This window comes from Ochotona princeps, chromosome 12 (assembly GCF_030435755.1).
Source record: "Ochotona princeps isolate mOchPri1 chromosome 12, mOchPri1.hap1, whole genome shotgun sequence".
NCBI lineage: Eukaryota > Metazoa > Chordata > Mammalia > Lagomorpha > Ochotonidae > Ochotona > Ochotona princeps.
Window position 1 is genome coordinate 560,361 of NC_080843.1, and position 14,692 is coordinate 575,052.

Sequence of the window (14,692 nt, forward strand, 5' to 3'; positions counted from 1 at the left end):
TCAGGCTCACTTGGGGGTGAGATGCACAGGAGGGAGGCAGGCACACACACACACACACGAGAGGCCCACAGTAGGACCGCTCACACACACACACACACACACACACACACACACGAGAGGCCCACAGTAGGACCGCTCACACACACACACACAAGGCCCACAGTAGGACCGCTCACACACACACACACACGAGAGGCCCACAGTAGGACCGCTCACACACACACACACGAGAGGCCCACAGTAGGACCGCTCACACACACACACACACACAAGGCCCACAGTAGGGCTCTCACACAAAATGCAGCATAGGAACTGCACAGGCAAGGTGTGGTACCTTATGGCTTGACTCCCCATCCAAGCTGGCCGTGGTGACATGGCAAGTCCCATCAGCTCGGTTGCTGGACAGGAAGATGAGGTCACAGGGAAAGGTCTCGTCCTCCTTGACCATGACGATGTCCCCCACCTACCAGACAGAGCCCAGCAGCAGCAGTGAGCCCTCGGGGCCGCAGCGTCCAGTCTCACTGGACGTAGGGGCCCATGGGCTTCGGGAGCCCCAGGAGGCTGCTGAGATGCCGGCAGCAGGCACTGCTGACATGGGGGCACTGCTGTTTGCAGGGAAGCCACAGCGGAGCGTGCTAACCGGGTCATCTCCACTCAGACCAGGACAGAGCTGAGCCATGGCCATGGTCACACTGGCCGAGCAGCTGGGGCTCTACACAAAGGCACACCCACATCTATACAGCACATGGGTCCCTCTTCACCCTGTCTCATCCTACACTTGGGTCTACACCACATACCATCCTACACTCATGTTTCAACTGCAGACGGGTCCCTGTTCACCCTACCCCATCCTATTCTTGTCACTGCCCTGGCTTGGAGCTTCAGATTTGTCCACACTGAGTCCACATCATGTGGACCTATGGAACGTGCAATTGCATGGCCCTTCGGAAGCCACATGGACAGGAGGGCTGCTGTCTACCCCTGGCGGCTGCTGGGCAGTGGCACTGTGGGGTGAGGCCAGCAGGGGACTGGGTGGGCAGCCGGGACCCAGGATGGATCCTTGTGGACTCGCTGCCCTGACGCGAGGGCATAGAGAAGGGAACTCGGCAGAGGATGCGGGTGCAGGGGTCCCCGGAGGGCAGACCTCTGACCAGAGGGGCCCTGTTCACCCCGAGAGGCTGACAGGGTGAAATACACGAGACTCGGGGAATCCCCCAGCTCCCTGCAGAGAACCCAGCCGGCCTCCAGGAGCACAGGCCAAGGGCTCCGTGGGTCTGCAGCCCAGAACCCGCGGGGGATGCCAGCCGGGGTGGGTGACACGCTCTGCACCGTGCCCCCTGGCCCCTCCCATGTTCCCAGGGGGGCCAGCTGCACCTGGGAACGCAGCTCTGTGTGTTTCAAAGGGAGACACCACGGCTGTGGATGGGGCCTGAGCTAGGACTGCAGGCGTCACACGGCCCGCAGAGCTGCCACGGGAGCACGACTCTCAGAGCGCCTCACCCGCAGCTTCCGGCTCTGCTTGCGCACCAGCTTGCCGTGCTGGATGAAGTGGACCGGGCACTGGTTCATGGCGTTGTCCGCTTTGTGGCGCAGCCAGTCTTCATAACCCTGAAGGGGGCGGGGGAGGGCAGCGGGAGGTGAAGGTTGGGGGCCAGGCTACGTCTGACTACATCTGCGCATGCCTGTCAACTGCGTTTTCTCACACCCTTCTCCCGGGCAGCCCTTGCAGCCTGGGCGGTTTGCAGGACACCCTGCTTCACTCCAGGACTCCCTCATGGCAACTGGCAACGGCCCTGTTGGGCACTTCTGGGCATGTCCAGGACACTCAGATTAATTCCTTTTTAAATTTTTTTCAAACAATTGATTGACCTTTTATTGGAAAGGCAGATTTACAGAGGGAAGAGAGACAGAAAGATCTTCCATCCACTGGTTCACTCCCCAGGTGACCTTAATGGCCAATTAAGCTGATCTGAAGCCAAGAACCAGGAGCCAGAACTTATTTCTGGGTCTCCCATGTAGGTGCAGGGTCCCAAGGCTTTGGGCCGTCCTCAACTGCTTTCCCAGGCCACAAGCAGGGAGCTGGGTGGGAAGGAGCAGCCAGGACAAGAACCAGCACCCATATGGGATCACGGTGCAAAGTGAGGATTTAGCCACTAGGCTACTGCGCCAGGCCCCTGAGATTAATTCCTTAAGGGCACACCTGGCTCAGCACCCTCATAGCCGTGCGTGCAGCCTGCCTGCCACCCACCCTTTCAGCAGCTGTGCCAGATCAGGGACACTGCTGTCTTCATGGTAGGTCAGTGGATACCACTGTCCTTAAGGTGGGTCAGGGACACTGCCATCCTTGTGTGTGAGTCAGGGGATACTGCTGTCCTCACTGTGGTCAGGGACACCACCGTCCTCGCGTGTGGGTCAGGGGACACCGCCATCCTCACTGTGGGTCAGGGGACACCGCCATCCTTACTGTGGGTCAGGGGACACTGCCGTCCTCATTGTGGGATCGCCTATAACACTGTTACTCACTTCTGCCTTTCCAGATTAGAAGTGAAAAGATAAAATCCATATCAAATAACTTCACTGTTCCCCAGTTTTGCATCCAGACGCACTCATGCTGAGAACCCGCTGGCCGTGCAGAAGCGGCCCTTGCAACCCTGGGCAGGCGTACAGCCCTGTGGCCACAGTCAGGCACCCACAGTCGCCTGATCAGCAGGACTCGGCCCAGCAGTGACATCAGAGGTTCTCAACTTGCAACTCCGCCCCAACAACAGTCCAGATCGCGCACTGAGACGCCTGCAGCCGATGGGGGACTATGGCTCAGACACAACTGGGAATAAAGGCCAAGAAAGCACGTGGGAAACGAACAGGATGTGAAGACGACCTGCTGTGGAGGAAGCGGAGGGAACTGCAAACACACGCTCCCAGAGACATGGAGAACACGGGGTGGGGCGGGACCTGGGGGATCTGCCAAACCTACGCTCCGCCCCCGACGACACTCTGCAAGTCCCTCGTGGACGCTAGAGCAAGCTGACTCCCAGGCGTGGACACAAAATAATGAAACTGTCTGCTTTGTGTGTGTGTGTGTGACTGTGTGTGACGCTCTCTGCTCTGTGGTGTGTGTGAGTGTCGCCACGTCTCACAAGGCCCTGACACAACTATACGCATAAGCAGCGTTGCTCACAAGAACCATCACATGGACGCATCTCAAAGGTCCAGCCGATGCAGCAGTGTCCATGTGCAAGATGGACAGAGTGGGCACTGCTGCCGTGTGGACGCACCAGGAACGCAGAGCCCACTGCGAGGCTGGGTTAAGTGCTGTTCAAGCTGCTCTGAACAAGCCCTGGGGGAGCGTCCCACAGCCAGCCCCAGCCTGCTGCCCCTGAAGGACAGGACAGTACCACGGCAACAGACAACGCTCCTCCCCACTCCGCAAAGCCCTTACCTGCTTGATGGCGGTGACAGTGATGACGAAAAACAGGGGAAGCCCGCTGGTCACGGGACTGGTGGGCGTGTCGATAATTAGCTGTGAAGAGAGAACACCACGCTGCTGTGCCCGCAGAGCTGGTGCCTCACGCTCCCCTGCCCGGGCAGTGAGCAGGGCAGGAGGACACCACGTTGCTGTGCCCATGGGGCTGGTGCCTCATGCTCCCCTGCCCGGGCAGTGAGCAGGGCAGGAGGACACCAAGCTGCTGTGCCCACGGGGCTGGTGCCTCACGCTCCCCTGCCCGGGCAGTGAGCAGGGCAGGAGGACACCACGCTGCTGTGCCCACGGGGCTGGTGCCTCACGCTCCACTGCCCGGGCAGTGAGCAGGGCAGGAGGACACCACGCTGCTGTGCCCACGGGGCTGGTGCCTCATGCTCCCCTGCCCGGGCAGTGAGCAGGGCAGGAGGACACCACGCTGCTGTGCCCGCGCCCATGCCAAGAGCCCGGCTCTGTTACAGGGAAACTCCAGCGAGCCGCTGACTCTGCTGTCACACACTGCGTTCCTGGCGTGATTCAACGTTGGGGAAATTTAAAAAGTCCTTCTGCACGTCTGACACACCGCTCCTCTGGTCACTCCCTCGGGCAGGGCAGAGGCAAGGCCGGCCAGGGCCCCACAGACCCACACACCGAGCCCTCCCTGACGTCTCAGCTTAGACAGGCCTCAGACAGGGCGGCATGTCTGCCCCCGACATAAAGGACCCGCACAAGCCACATGTCATTGAGACAGACGCGTCACTCCATGGACCTCCATCAGCCGAGACAGACTGGCCAGTCTTACCTGCACCAGAAATATGATCAGAAAGTAGAAGTTGGCAATTCTTCTGAACTGCTCGAACAAGTTCTTGGGTATGAAGTTCCAGAACGTGTACTGCAGCAAAGGAGGACAAAGGCATATAGCTTCGGTCAGACGCGCCTTCCTGAGGTGCCACAGGGAGTGCGGGAGCGCCAGCACAGCGTGCTCGCTGCCAGCTCAGAACGGGTGCCCTGCGCCTGGCACTGCTCTCCCACACGCCAAGCAGGCCACAAGTTGGTACTCCCAAGGTGGCCTTCCTGAGCCAGGCCCTCCGATGCAGAGAGCAGCAGAGTCCTCCCCTCTTGGAGACCAGCTGTACTTAGGGGAGGACAGTGCTGCCCGTGCCTGGCAGACGCACTTCACCTGCCGCGGCCACTGGGTCTGAAGGCAGCCTTTGCCTGAGGATGCTGGCGGGGCCTTCTGCAGGGCAAGCTATCCTGGGCCTCCTTGTGCACCTGCGGCACCCCAGGCTGGCCTCGGGCCAGTGCCAGCCAAGCCCTCACACAGAATGCCAGGGTGGCTGACAGCTGAGGTCTGGCACCCGCTGGCACAGCCCTAACTGCCCAACACACTCTAATTCTGGCTTTCCTGCAAACCTGAGAAACAAGCTCGTGCCTCTCAAATGGGTCCAAGTGAAAAGGTCCATTACCCTGCCAGAGGCATTACAGAATGAGGCACACACCGGCTCTGTCAGAGGCTGGCATCGAACCCGCTTCCATTCCTCACCCATCTCCTAGACAACACCAACTCCCAGCGGCTCTGTGGCTGTGGTCCCGCCTGGCACTAAGGCACACTCAGTTACCACATGAATCCATCAAAAATCCCCAAATTCCTGAAGGTGTCACTCAGCGGCCAGGTCCCACAGAGGGGAGGCCCGTGGTGCAGACCGGGGGCCCACCCTCCCCGTCAGGGGCCAGGTCCCAGAGGGAGATCCCGCCAGGGTCTGTCAGGGGGCCCACCCTCCCCGTCAGGGGCCAGGTCCCACAGAGGGCAGGCTCGTGGTGCAGACCGGGGGCCCACCGTCCCCGTCAGGGGCCAGGTCCCAGAGGGAGATCCCGCCAGGGCCTGTCAGGGGGCCGCCAGCCCTCTACCAGCTCCCTCCTCATGTGCACCTGGAGCTGAGTGTGGTGGCACCATGATGGAGGAGGTGGCACGTGGTTAACACACTGCCTGGGGTACCCACAGCCAGTCAGAGCTGCTTCCACTTCTGGGAATTGGCCTCTGCAATGAACCTGGGAACCCCATGTTCCATGTGCAAGTGCACACGGCTAGGAGCCCAGCCTCTTGACTGCTGGTATGGGCCCCCCCACAGGGGAGAGGGGAGAGCTGGGCCCTCAGTGCCCACACCCCTACTGAGGCAGAGCCTGGAAACCAGGGCTCAGCAGCCAGATGCAGCAGCCACGGTGTTTGGTTACTCCCCACAACCCCACATGGGGCTTTGTGAAGGAGCCAAGAGCCCCACGATGGACTCAATGTGCCAGGACAGGCCACACTGCTGCCATACAGGGACTGGGCCTTCCCCATGCTTCCCTGAGCACAACTCTGTCCACGGGGAAGCTCCGTGCCTGCAGGGGGCGCCAGCGGGAGGGCCGTGAGTGCACCATCCATCCACCACACAGTCTACACCACCACACAGTGACACCATCCAGTCTACACTAGCACATACGGTGACATCAGTAGGTCTACCCGCATGCCGGTGTACATGTGTATGGTGTGGAGTCTCCCTTTAGAGACCTACACCCCAGGCCTGACTTGAGAGGCAGGGCTGTGTCCAGGACAGGATGGCTAATGCCTTGCGAAGGAGCCACATCCTTCCTGGTGAGTGTCTGACTCACCTTGGAGGAGACGATCCTGTTGTCTGGGTATCTCTGTGGGATGTAAGCCTCGGCACCGGGAGGGGGCTCCCTGTGCCCCACATAGATGGTCCGGCTGTCCACCCAGCTCTCCTCTCCGGCACACTGTGAGGGCAAACACAGGGTCATCGGCGGGCCTGCGTAACTGCACGTGGCAAGGCTGAACACATGCTGGGAACGGGGAGACCAGGCCCACCAGACCTCAGGCTGCAGGTCCGCAGCTCGTGCTGCTGAGTGTCGGGGCAAACGCACTGGGAGTGTCACTTGACAGAACAGCAGAGTGCACCTGGCAACCTCCCCAGGAACGATGCGGGGGTGGGGTGCACCCTTAGTGAAGCAGCCAGGAAACCGGGCCCACGGGAGCAGGCGACAGAGGCCGCGGTCCCCACACTGCTGCTTGTTCTCCCGTTCTCTGTCAGGAACCTCTCCATGGCCCAGCCCCACTACCAGGAGCCATCTTCCCAGCTCTAAGGGCTTCAGCTGGCCCTGACCCATGTTAATGCAGCCACCTCCTTTGCTAATGGCCCTGCTTTGGGGACAGGGTCTGTCCCCATGTTCAACCTGCCCCTGTAGTAGTAGCAGCAGCCACACAGCTGCCTCCACCACTCCGTTCGGGACAGTGAGTACCTGCACCACCTCTGAGGCCCAGCAAGGAGCAAGGTGCGGTCACAGTCCCTCTGAGGCCCAGCAACGAGCAAGGTGCGGTCACAGTCCCTCTGAGGCCCAGCAACAAGCACCGTGGGGTCACAGTCCACTCCTGTGGGTAGCCCAGCACCGACCTTCCACTCTGACACCAACATCGACCCCTCTCCTCTTTGTCCTGGGTGAGTTTTTCCCAGAAATAAACAGAGATCTCTACACAAATCACATGAAAGCATTTCCTTCTTACAGTCTGGGCTATGGATGAGTAAAGGGGTTGGGGGGTCACCTCCAGTATGAGAGCTGGGGACCACGGCCTCCAGCGGACCCGACACCAGGGGGCGCCCCACAGCTCCAGGAATTCCAGTGCAGTGGGCAGCATGGGGTCAGCACCCAGGGCTCTGAGCCACAGGCAGTGCCTGGGGGCCGCAGGGCACCATCTGCCCCCGCCCCCCCCTTCACTTCTCCAGCAGACACCCTGGAAGGTCCCCTGCGGCCCCCTACTACGCTCCTTGGCCCCTGAGTGACGAGACCCTCGGCACCCCCAGGCCTCCCACCAGCACACGGCTCAGGAAGTGGAGGGAGATGGGCAGGGACTATCTCACCTGCCAAGCTTCTCAGTGGCCTGGGGCAGCCCGAGGGCAGTCTGGCCAGTTAGACCGGACAGGGCAGTGAGAATAAAAGGCCATTCATGCAGCCTCACCCGGGGGCTGAAGGCCTGCAGTATGTGACTGCGCCCTGAGGTACAATGCGCATTTTAAATCAGGACCCATGGTCCCCACATAACCACGGGGACAGGAAACCCTTCCAGTATAAGACAGCCTGAGCTGTCCTGTTTAGTCCCAGGCCCAAGGAAAGGAGGACAGAGGTCGGAGCAGAGGGGCAGAAAGCAGCCTGCCAGGCAAACGCTGCAGGCCTTGGTCGAGGACGCTGGATGCAGTGGCCCGGACACAGGGGTGCTGTATGCACCCTCCCCCTCCCCCAGTGCACCGGGCTCGGTTCCCACCCTGCCGTGACAAGGCTGTACCAACTCGGACCCTTGTACCTCAGAGCCACCTGCGGTCTCCAAGGTTGGGCTGCACCCCCGGTCTGTATCCCCAGCCCTGCCCACCTCTTCCTCCTGCTGGCTGTCACGGCCCACTGCACTTGGAGCTAGGGGCTGGGGTCCGGATGTGTGCGATTTACGGGGCCTCAGCTTCAGCCTCCCAAGAACAACAGCGGCTGGACTGGGGTCTGTGGATGGGTCCATAGTCCGGCACGTCCTCAGCCATGAGCGACAGGGGCAGGAGACACACATACGACCCTCCTCTGGGGTGAAGCAGCGACCCTGCACTTTCCCAGGACACCCACCAAGCCCACTTTGCCCTTTAACCCACAGGTCAAGTTTCCTAGGAAAATGGGAATCCAGGCATGTGACTGACAGCTGTCAGTCACCAAGGTCAGCCGTGAGACTCATGGCCATGGGACAGGTGAACATCCCCCAGTTCCCTCAGAGTAGGAGCCCCCACCAAGTAGCACGGGTGGCCGGGTCCCCCATGGTAGGCGGCCATCCCAGAGCCCAGGCTGTGGGGGGCTCCTCTGCATCTCCCCAACTCTGAGGCAGTGGAGGCTCCGACGGGAAGATCATAGCTGGCTTGACAACCTGCGAAGCCAAGCAGGTGTTGGCAGGTCAGGGCAACCCCACAAGCAGACTTGAGCACTATTTGCTGTCCTAGCTCTGGCAAAACCGGGGTCACAGCCCTCCCAGGCACCCGCGTCCCTGGGCTGCCGTTCTGCCATCATTTGTAAGACTTATTTACTTATTAGATTTACAGAGGGATGGAGAGACAGAGATCTTCCTCGGCTGCCAGGAGCCAGGAGCCTCCCTGGGACTCCCAATGGGCACAGGGACCCAAGACGTGGGCCATCCTCTGTTGCTCTCCCAGGCCACCAGCAGGGAGCTGAATGTCCCACCCCTGGGGCACAGGGCTGGGACAGGGTTGGCCCTCTCCTGGCCCGGGTTGGGGTGGAGAAAGTGCGACCTCCAGACGCTGCCTCCCCAGATCTGACACTCTCCGTGCATGAAGGCTACACCGAGGGAAGGCGGTTCTGCGACTTCACGCTCCGTATTCTCCGTGTCTGCAGGGCACTGTCCTGGGAGAGCGGCACGCGGCATGTCCACTCACCTGGAGACTGGGGACAGCTCATTTCCAACCCAGCAGAAATAGAGGCCTCCCACCACTTCCAACAGTAGAGTCCTAAGTCAGGCAGAACTTAGCAGGTCCCTTTGTCCTGCCCATGACACAGGCGTGACAGCCAGGACCTGCTGTGGCCACACAGGTGTGACACGGACATGCCAACCACACAGGTGTGACACGGCCATGCCAACCACACAGGCATGACAGCCAGGAGACCTGCTGTGGCCACAAAGGCGTGACACGGCCATGCCAACCACACAGGTGTGACAGCCAGGACCTGCCGTGGCCACTGAGGAGGGCCGCAGTCCACGGTCATCCTCTTGTCTCAGGGGCAGAAAAGAGGATGTTGTTTCATTTCACTTGTCCTTGTCTGCAGGCTTGGGGATAAAAGATGGGAACCTGAACACTGTCCTTAACAACGCCCGCCCTCTCATGGGCCAGCACCTCCCCAGGAGCCTGTGATGGGCTGCTGTGCGGGCAGGGCCTACACACACACAGAGTCACCTGTCCCCAGGTTGCACGCTGGTGGCTGCAGCAGGGTCAGGAATGCCCTGCTCCTATAACGGCTGAGTGGAACCAGATACTGACAGGCGTGTCTACAGCTGGGGGAAGGACTGGATCCCATGGACGTCCACACACACCGTGCCCCCTCCAGGGCAGCCCCAGGGTCTGCCACAGAGACTGAGCCTTGTGAGGCATACGCAAGCCCTACAGACATCTGCACATCACATGGGATGAGGTGGGGCCCACAAGAGCCCTGATGATGCCGTCACGGACCGGCAGGGACCAACACGGATCCACACAGACCCGCCCGGATCCACACGGACCAACACAGATCGACAAAGCTCCACACAGATCCACATGGACCAAAACAGATCAACAGGCTGTGTGCACCTGGCCTCCAGGGAGCCTCACGGGACTGACAGACCCACACAGACCTGCAGAGGGGCTCAGAGGTGCCGCTCTGCAGGGGTGGGGCTCAAGAGCGCCTGGCTGAGGAAGAGACGCCAGCACAGAGCTCCAGACAGCAGGCTTCCATGTGCAGGCAATGTCCACGCAGGTACAACCACAGGACAGGAACGGGAGTGGGAGAGGCTGAGGAGCAGGTGCAGGAAGTGACCGGTGAAGGAAACACCTGCAGCTATTTCCAGTATGCAGCATCTCACAACGGGTACTTGAGGGCAGAGTGCTCCAAAGGCCGGCGCCCGGCAGGGGCAACTCAGAGGACAGGGTGTGTCCGGGCTCTGCACCCTGTGTCCTGGCCATGGTGGACACACCTGCCCGTGCCACTGACCAGTAAAGCCAAAAGCAATGGGCATGGCAAGTGCAGTGGAGACTCGGCCAGCACTCCAGCAAGGGACGACGGCTCCGGCTGGGACGCGCGGCAACCCTCGCCCGGTGCCCACCTCGGCCACTGCGTGTGCAGGCTGGGTTACGGTAAAGGGCAGGAGGAAGCGCACTAGGGTGGAGATGCTTAACCAGGAGCCTGGAAATCAATTGCAGCTGGCGTCAGTCGCTAATGGGAGTTTAGAATTTCAGCTGAAACCAATAGAAGCGGCTGAGGGAGAGCCGTGGCACAGACAGCACCCACATGTGCCAAGCCAGGGAGCCCAGTGGGCGTTGCAGGCCTTGGGCCTGGGCTGAGCGTGCCCCTGGCAGGGGTTCCGTGACCAAGTGCTGCTCTGTCCTGGCATGTTTCTACTGGGGGTGGTTGGTTTCCCCAGGTCTCCTAGACAGAGAGAGAGAGAGAAGACAGGGGTCTCCTACCCCCTCAAATGCCAGCTGCAGCCAAGGCCAGGCAGGCCGATCCAGGAGGCTGGTGCTCAAAGAGGGTCCCGCATGCGCCGTCGCCCAGGAAACTAATGCAACCCAGGTCCTCTGACATGGGATGCAGGCACCAGCCACCTGCTGCCCAGGCATCCCCCTTGCCTATCTCTGAAAGTGCCCAGTGGCCCAGCCTGCCAGGAGCACCAGGCAGAGTCTGTGCAATGAGCTGCTGACTGGCTCTGGCCTACGGGTGCGGAGAGCCCAGGAACTCAGGGTTCCAGTTTGCAGGGGGTCCTTACATCCCACACGAGAGCCCTGGCTGGCATGGGAAACTCGGCACTGCTCACACCAAGCCACGTGCAGCGGCAGGTGGTGGTGGTGCCGGAGTTAAGCCCCAGCCCGGCTGTTATGGCTGTTTGAGCAGGGAGCCGAGGGCCAGGAGCCAAAAGCTTCCTTCATCCTGTTTTTCAAGTAAGGGCAGTAAAAAAGCTTCAAAAATGATACTAACAGATCCTGAGACCAAGCACTCCTCTGCGGAGGTCAGCAGAGTCCATGGAGGCCTCGGACACAGGCCTAACCTGCACCAGCGTCCTGCAGGCACCCCCTTCCCGGCATCGTGTGGTTGCCCATCTTCCTGTGACTTCCTGTCTGCACACGACACTGAGACATGATTACGAAGTGTGTTGATGACACAGCAAATGCTCTCAGCATGAGAACCATACGTGGAAGGGTCTTCCATGGTTGTCACGCAGGCTGGACACGCTCCGCCCTGGCCCTGCCATGTGTACACCCATCTATCCTGAACTGGGGCTGGCTGTATTTCAAACAGGAGGCCACAGGAGCCTAGGAATAGGGACAGGGAGCGGTGCAGCCCCCAGGTCCTTGCCCTTGGCCACGGTAGGTGTGGCCTGCAGTGTTCTCCTGCTGAGTCACATGCTGTGGACTGGAGCACTCCAGAGCTCTCTTCCCCCTGCAGGAAGCGCCCAAGAGCGCAGCGCCTGCTTGCGTGCCTGAGCCGCACCCTGGGCCAAGGGCGGTTGTGCAACCAGCCTGGTCTACTGGACGGGGTGGCCTCCTGTGCCCGAGAGGGTGCTCTGGAATGAGGTCTGGACCAGGGCTGCGTGGTGGAAAACAGGCAGGAAGTGGCAGGAGGGACACAGGCACGCACAGGGTCCACTCCGTGCTCAGCCTCTGACCCCTCCAGCTCCTGGGGCAGCCAGGAGGCACGGCAGGAAAGACCCAGGCATGCCACACCACCCACATCTCAACTTCTGCCCTCACGCTCTGAAACTTGATCAAAATCATTCCATGGGGCAGGTGTATCTTCCTCCTCCAGCATCCCATGTGGGCACTGGTTCAAGTCCCAGCTGCTCTACTTCCCATCAGGCTCCCCGCCTGTGGCCTGGGAAAGCAGCAGAGGACGGCCCAGGATCTTGGGACCCTGCACCTGCGTGGGAGACCCAGAAGAGGCTCTGGGCTCCTGGCTTTGGCTAGCCTGGCCCAGCCACTGTGGCCATCTGGGGAGTGAACCAGCAAACACAAGACATCATCGTCACTGTGTCTCTGTAGCCGTCACTTTCAATTAAATAAATACATTTTGAAAACAAACTTCCATGGAATGTGTCATCTGAGCATGACTGTTTCACAGCAATGGAACTTCACCAGTGAGGATATGCAGGATTGGGCGACGTGACAATGACCACAGCTGCCGGGTCTGGCTCCTGGGGCACCCGAGTGACCCAGGCAGTGAGGCTGCTGGGTGCTGTCCCGACCGCTGCCAGCGCAGAGATGGCTCCAAGTCAGGGCTTGCTGACACAGGTGCTCGTCGTCTCGGTGGTCCATGGTCCCTGAGCAGCCTCAGGCCTCCCTCAGCCCCACACAGACCCTTGGAGCGCACTCCTGCAGCCGACAGTGCAGTGGGGTCTGGCCCGCAGCCAACACCTGGCCGGCTTTGGCCCAGGCTCCAGAGGGCTCTTTACAAAGGAGAGCAGAGCAGGGAGACAGTGAGGAGGCTGCTCCCCCCAAAGCCACCCGGGCAGTCAGAGTGAGACTCGCAGAACAGGAGGGCATGAGCTGGTTCTGAAGTCATGCCTTCAAGTAAACACAACTCACATGACTGGCGACAGATGGGCTGGGGTCCCTGAATGAGTGTCCCAGATGCCTGGGCCTTGCCAGTGCAGCCCGCTATCCAGGCTTGTCGGCACTTCTGCGGCATTTATCGCCACAGCTCACAAGATTAGGAGGGCTTGTCGGCTGGGCACACCCACGCTGGTTCCTCCCGCCCTTAGCCCTGCCGGGCACCGGCAGCTCCTCCCTCCCAGTGAGGCCTGTGCTGAGCCTGCGGCCACCTTAGGCACTGGGATCCTGGGGAGCTAGTGCACGCAGCATAGCAGATGGGTCACTCACTGCTTGCTTTCCACTGCACACACTTTTTGTTTCTCAATGAAAAACAGGAATTGGCACTGTGGTATGGCAGTAAAGCCTCTGCCTGCAGGGCCAGCCTCCCCTGTGGGCACCAGCTTGTGTCCTGGCTGCTTTACTTCCCATCCAGCTCCCTGCTTGTGGCCTGGGAAAGCAGTACAGGACGGCCCAAAGCCTTGGGACCCAGCACACATGTGGGAGACCCAGGCCAGGCACCATGGTCACCCGTGGAGTAGGTGGCAGGGACCCAGTCTGCTCCGAGTCCCTGCTCTACATACAAGGGCAATGGACAGACTCAGAGCTCAGATCGCAGGGAGGCAGTGAAACCACAGGGGTGGCACATGTTTCTTCACTTCCAACATAACTTAATTTGTTTACGTAATTTTGTACTTAATCATGGCTCCAACACTGCAGGGCATTTAAAAGGGGCTGGTGCCAGGGCCTCGGCCCAACTCCATGGCCACCTCGCCACTGCCCTAGGCTCAGACCCATCCTCCCCTGCAGGGGCTGTGACCCAGCTCTGGATAAAATGCGTAAGAGCACAGGAGCCGCACCTGCCCATGCCCACACGGCAGTGAGGCCGGAGTCGGCACATCACACTCCCCGACACAGGCAGGAGAGATGGGCCCTGCCAGCAAAACCCGTGGGGATCCAGTAAGCGAGTTTTCTGTTTACAAAATGAAAGCTGCCTGTGTCTGCAGTCGGTGCACAGACCCAACACAGGGGCTTTGTCCTGGCAGGGTCCCTTCCCCCACACCCCGGCAGCCAGAGGCAGCTCATCTCCAGGAACCCTGCGAGCTTGCGACACCAAGAGTGCTGCGGTGGTTCCTCATATCCGCCCAACCACCCACGGGCGTGTGCTCCTCCAGGGGCAGGTGCTTGCTGAGTTGTGAAATCAGAGTTCTGAAGTGTGATCAGTCATTAAGCCTGCTCACGGGTCTCTAATCATCTAAGCCAGGAAACTGTCAGAGCCCACAATGCAATGGATACATTGTAACCTGACACCCACTTCTCTGTAGCAATCTTTTCCTGTTAGGTGGAGATGAGGACCTGCCCCACTTGTGGGGGCTGTGGGGAGGGGGCTAGGAGGTGACAACGCTGAGTACTGGGGAGGAGGAGGGGGCGGGGAGTGGCAGCCATGATGCCCCAACAGCCCTCCTGGGCTGGAGCCCTTTGAACACCCTGCCTGAAGGAGTGGACCCGTCTCGTCCCGTGTAGCCCACAAGACACTCAAGAAACTAGTCAGTGCTGTGGGCACCCCCACCTCTCCTGATGCCTCCACCCTGTCCACACAGAATCAGCTTGGGAGGTTAAACCTCACCTCTGCTCTGTTTCTGGCTTCAGTAAGAACACTTCAAGGCAGTAAAGACGCAGTACTAGCCGTGAGCACTGGGCCTCGTGGTTAGGAGCTCCATCCTGGACGGTGCACTGTGGCCTCCCGGCTCTGCCTGCCAACCCATCCTGGATGGTGCACTGTGGCCTCCCGGCACTGCCTGCCAAGCCCAGTCACAGCAGGTGTGTGGGGAATGCCCATCTGGGTGCACTCTCTCTCTGTACCTTT

At 60.4% G+C, this 14,692-nt stretch overlaps 1 protein-coding gene across 7 annotated transcripts in view; it reads right to left on the reverse strand.

Moving 5' to 3' along the window:
• The window catches only part of ATP11A (ATPase phospholipid transporting 11A), a 55,883-nt gene that overhangs the window by 26,628 nt on the left and 14,563 nt on the right, over positions 1-14,692 (reverse strand). For 6 of the 7 annotated variants that reach the window (XM_058670834.1, XM_058670833.1, XM_058670831.1 and 3 more), the window contains exons 2-6: positions 6,110-6,232; positions 4,260-4,349; positions 3,440-3,520; positions 1,501-1,608; positions 335-463 (exon numbers count right to left, since the gene is read on the reverse strand). In XM_058670834.1, coding sequence (XP_058526817.1) covers positions 335-463; positions 1,501-1,608; positions 3,440-3,520; positions 4,260-4,349; positions 6,110-6,232 — 531 coding nt within the window. The remainder of the gene's footprint in view (positions 1-334; positions 464-1,500; positions 1,609-3,439; positions 3,521-4,259; positions 4,350-6,109; positions 6,233-14,692) is intronic. The other variant, XM_058670835.1, reaches the window with a different exon arrangement.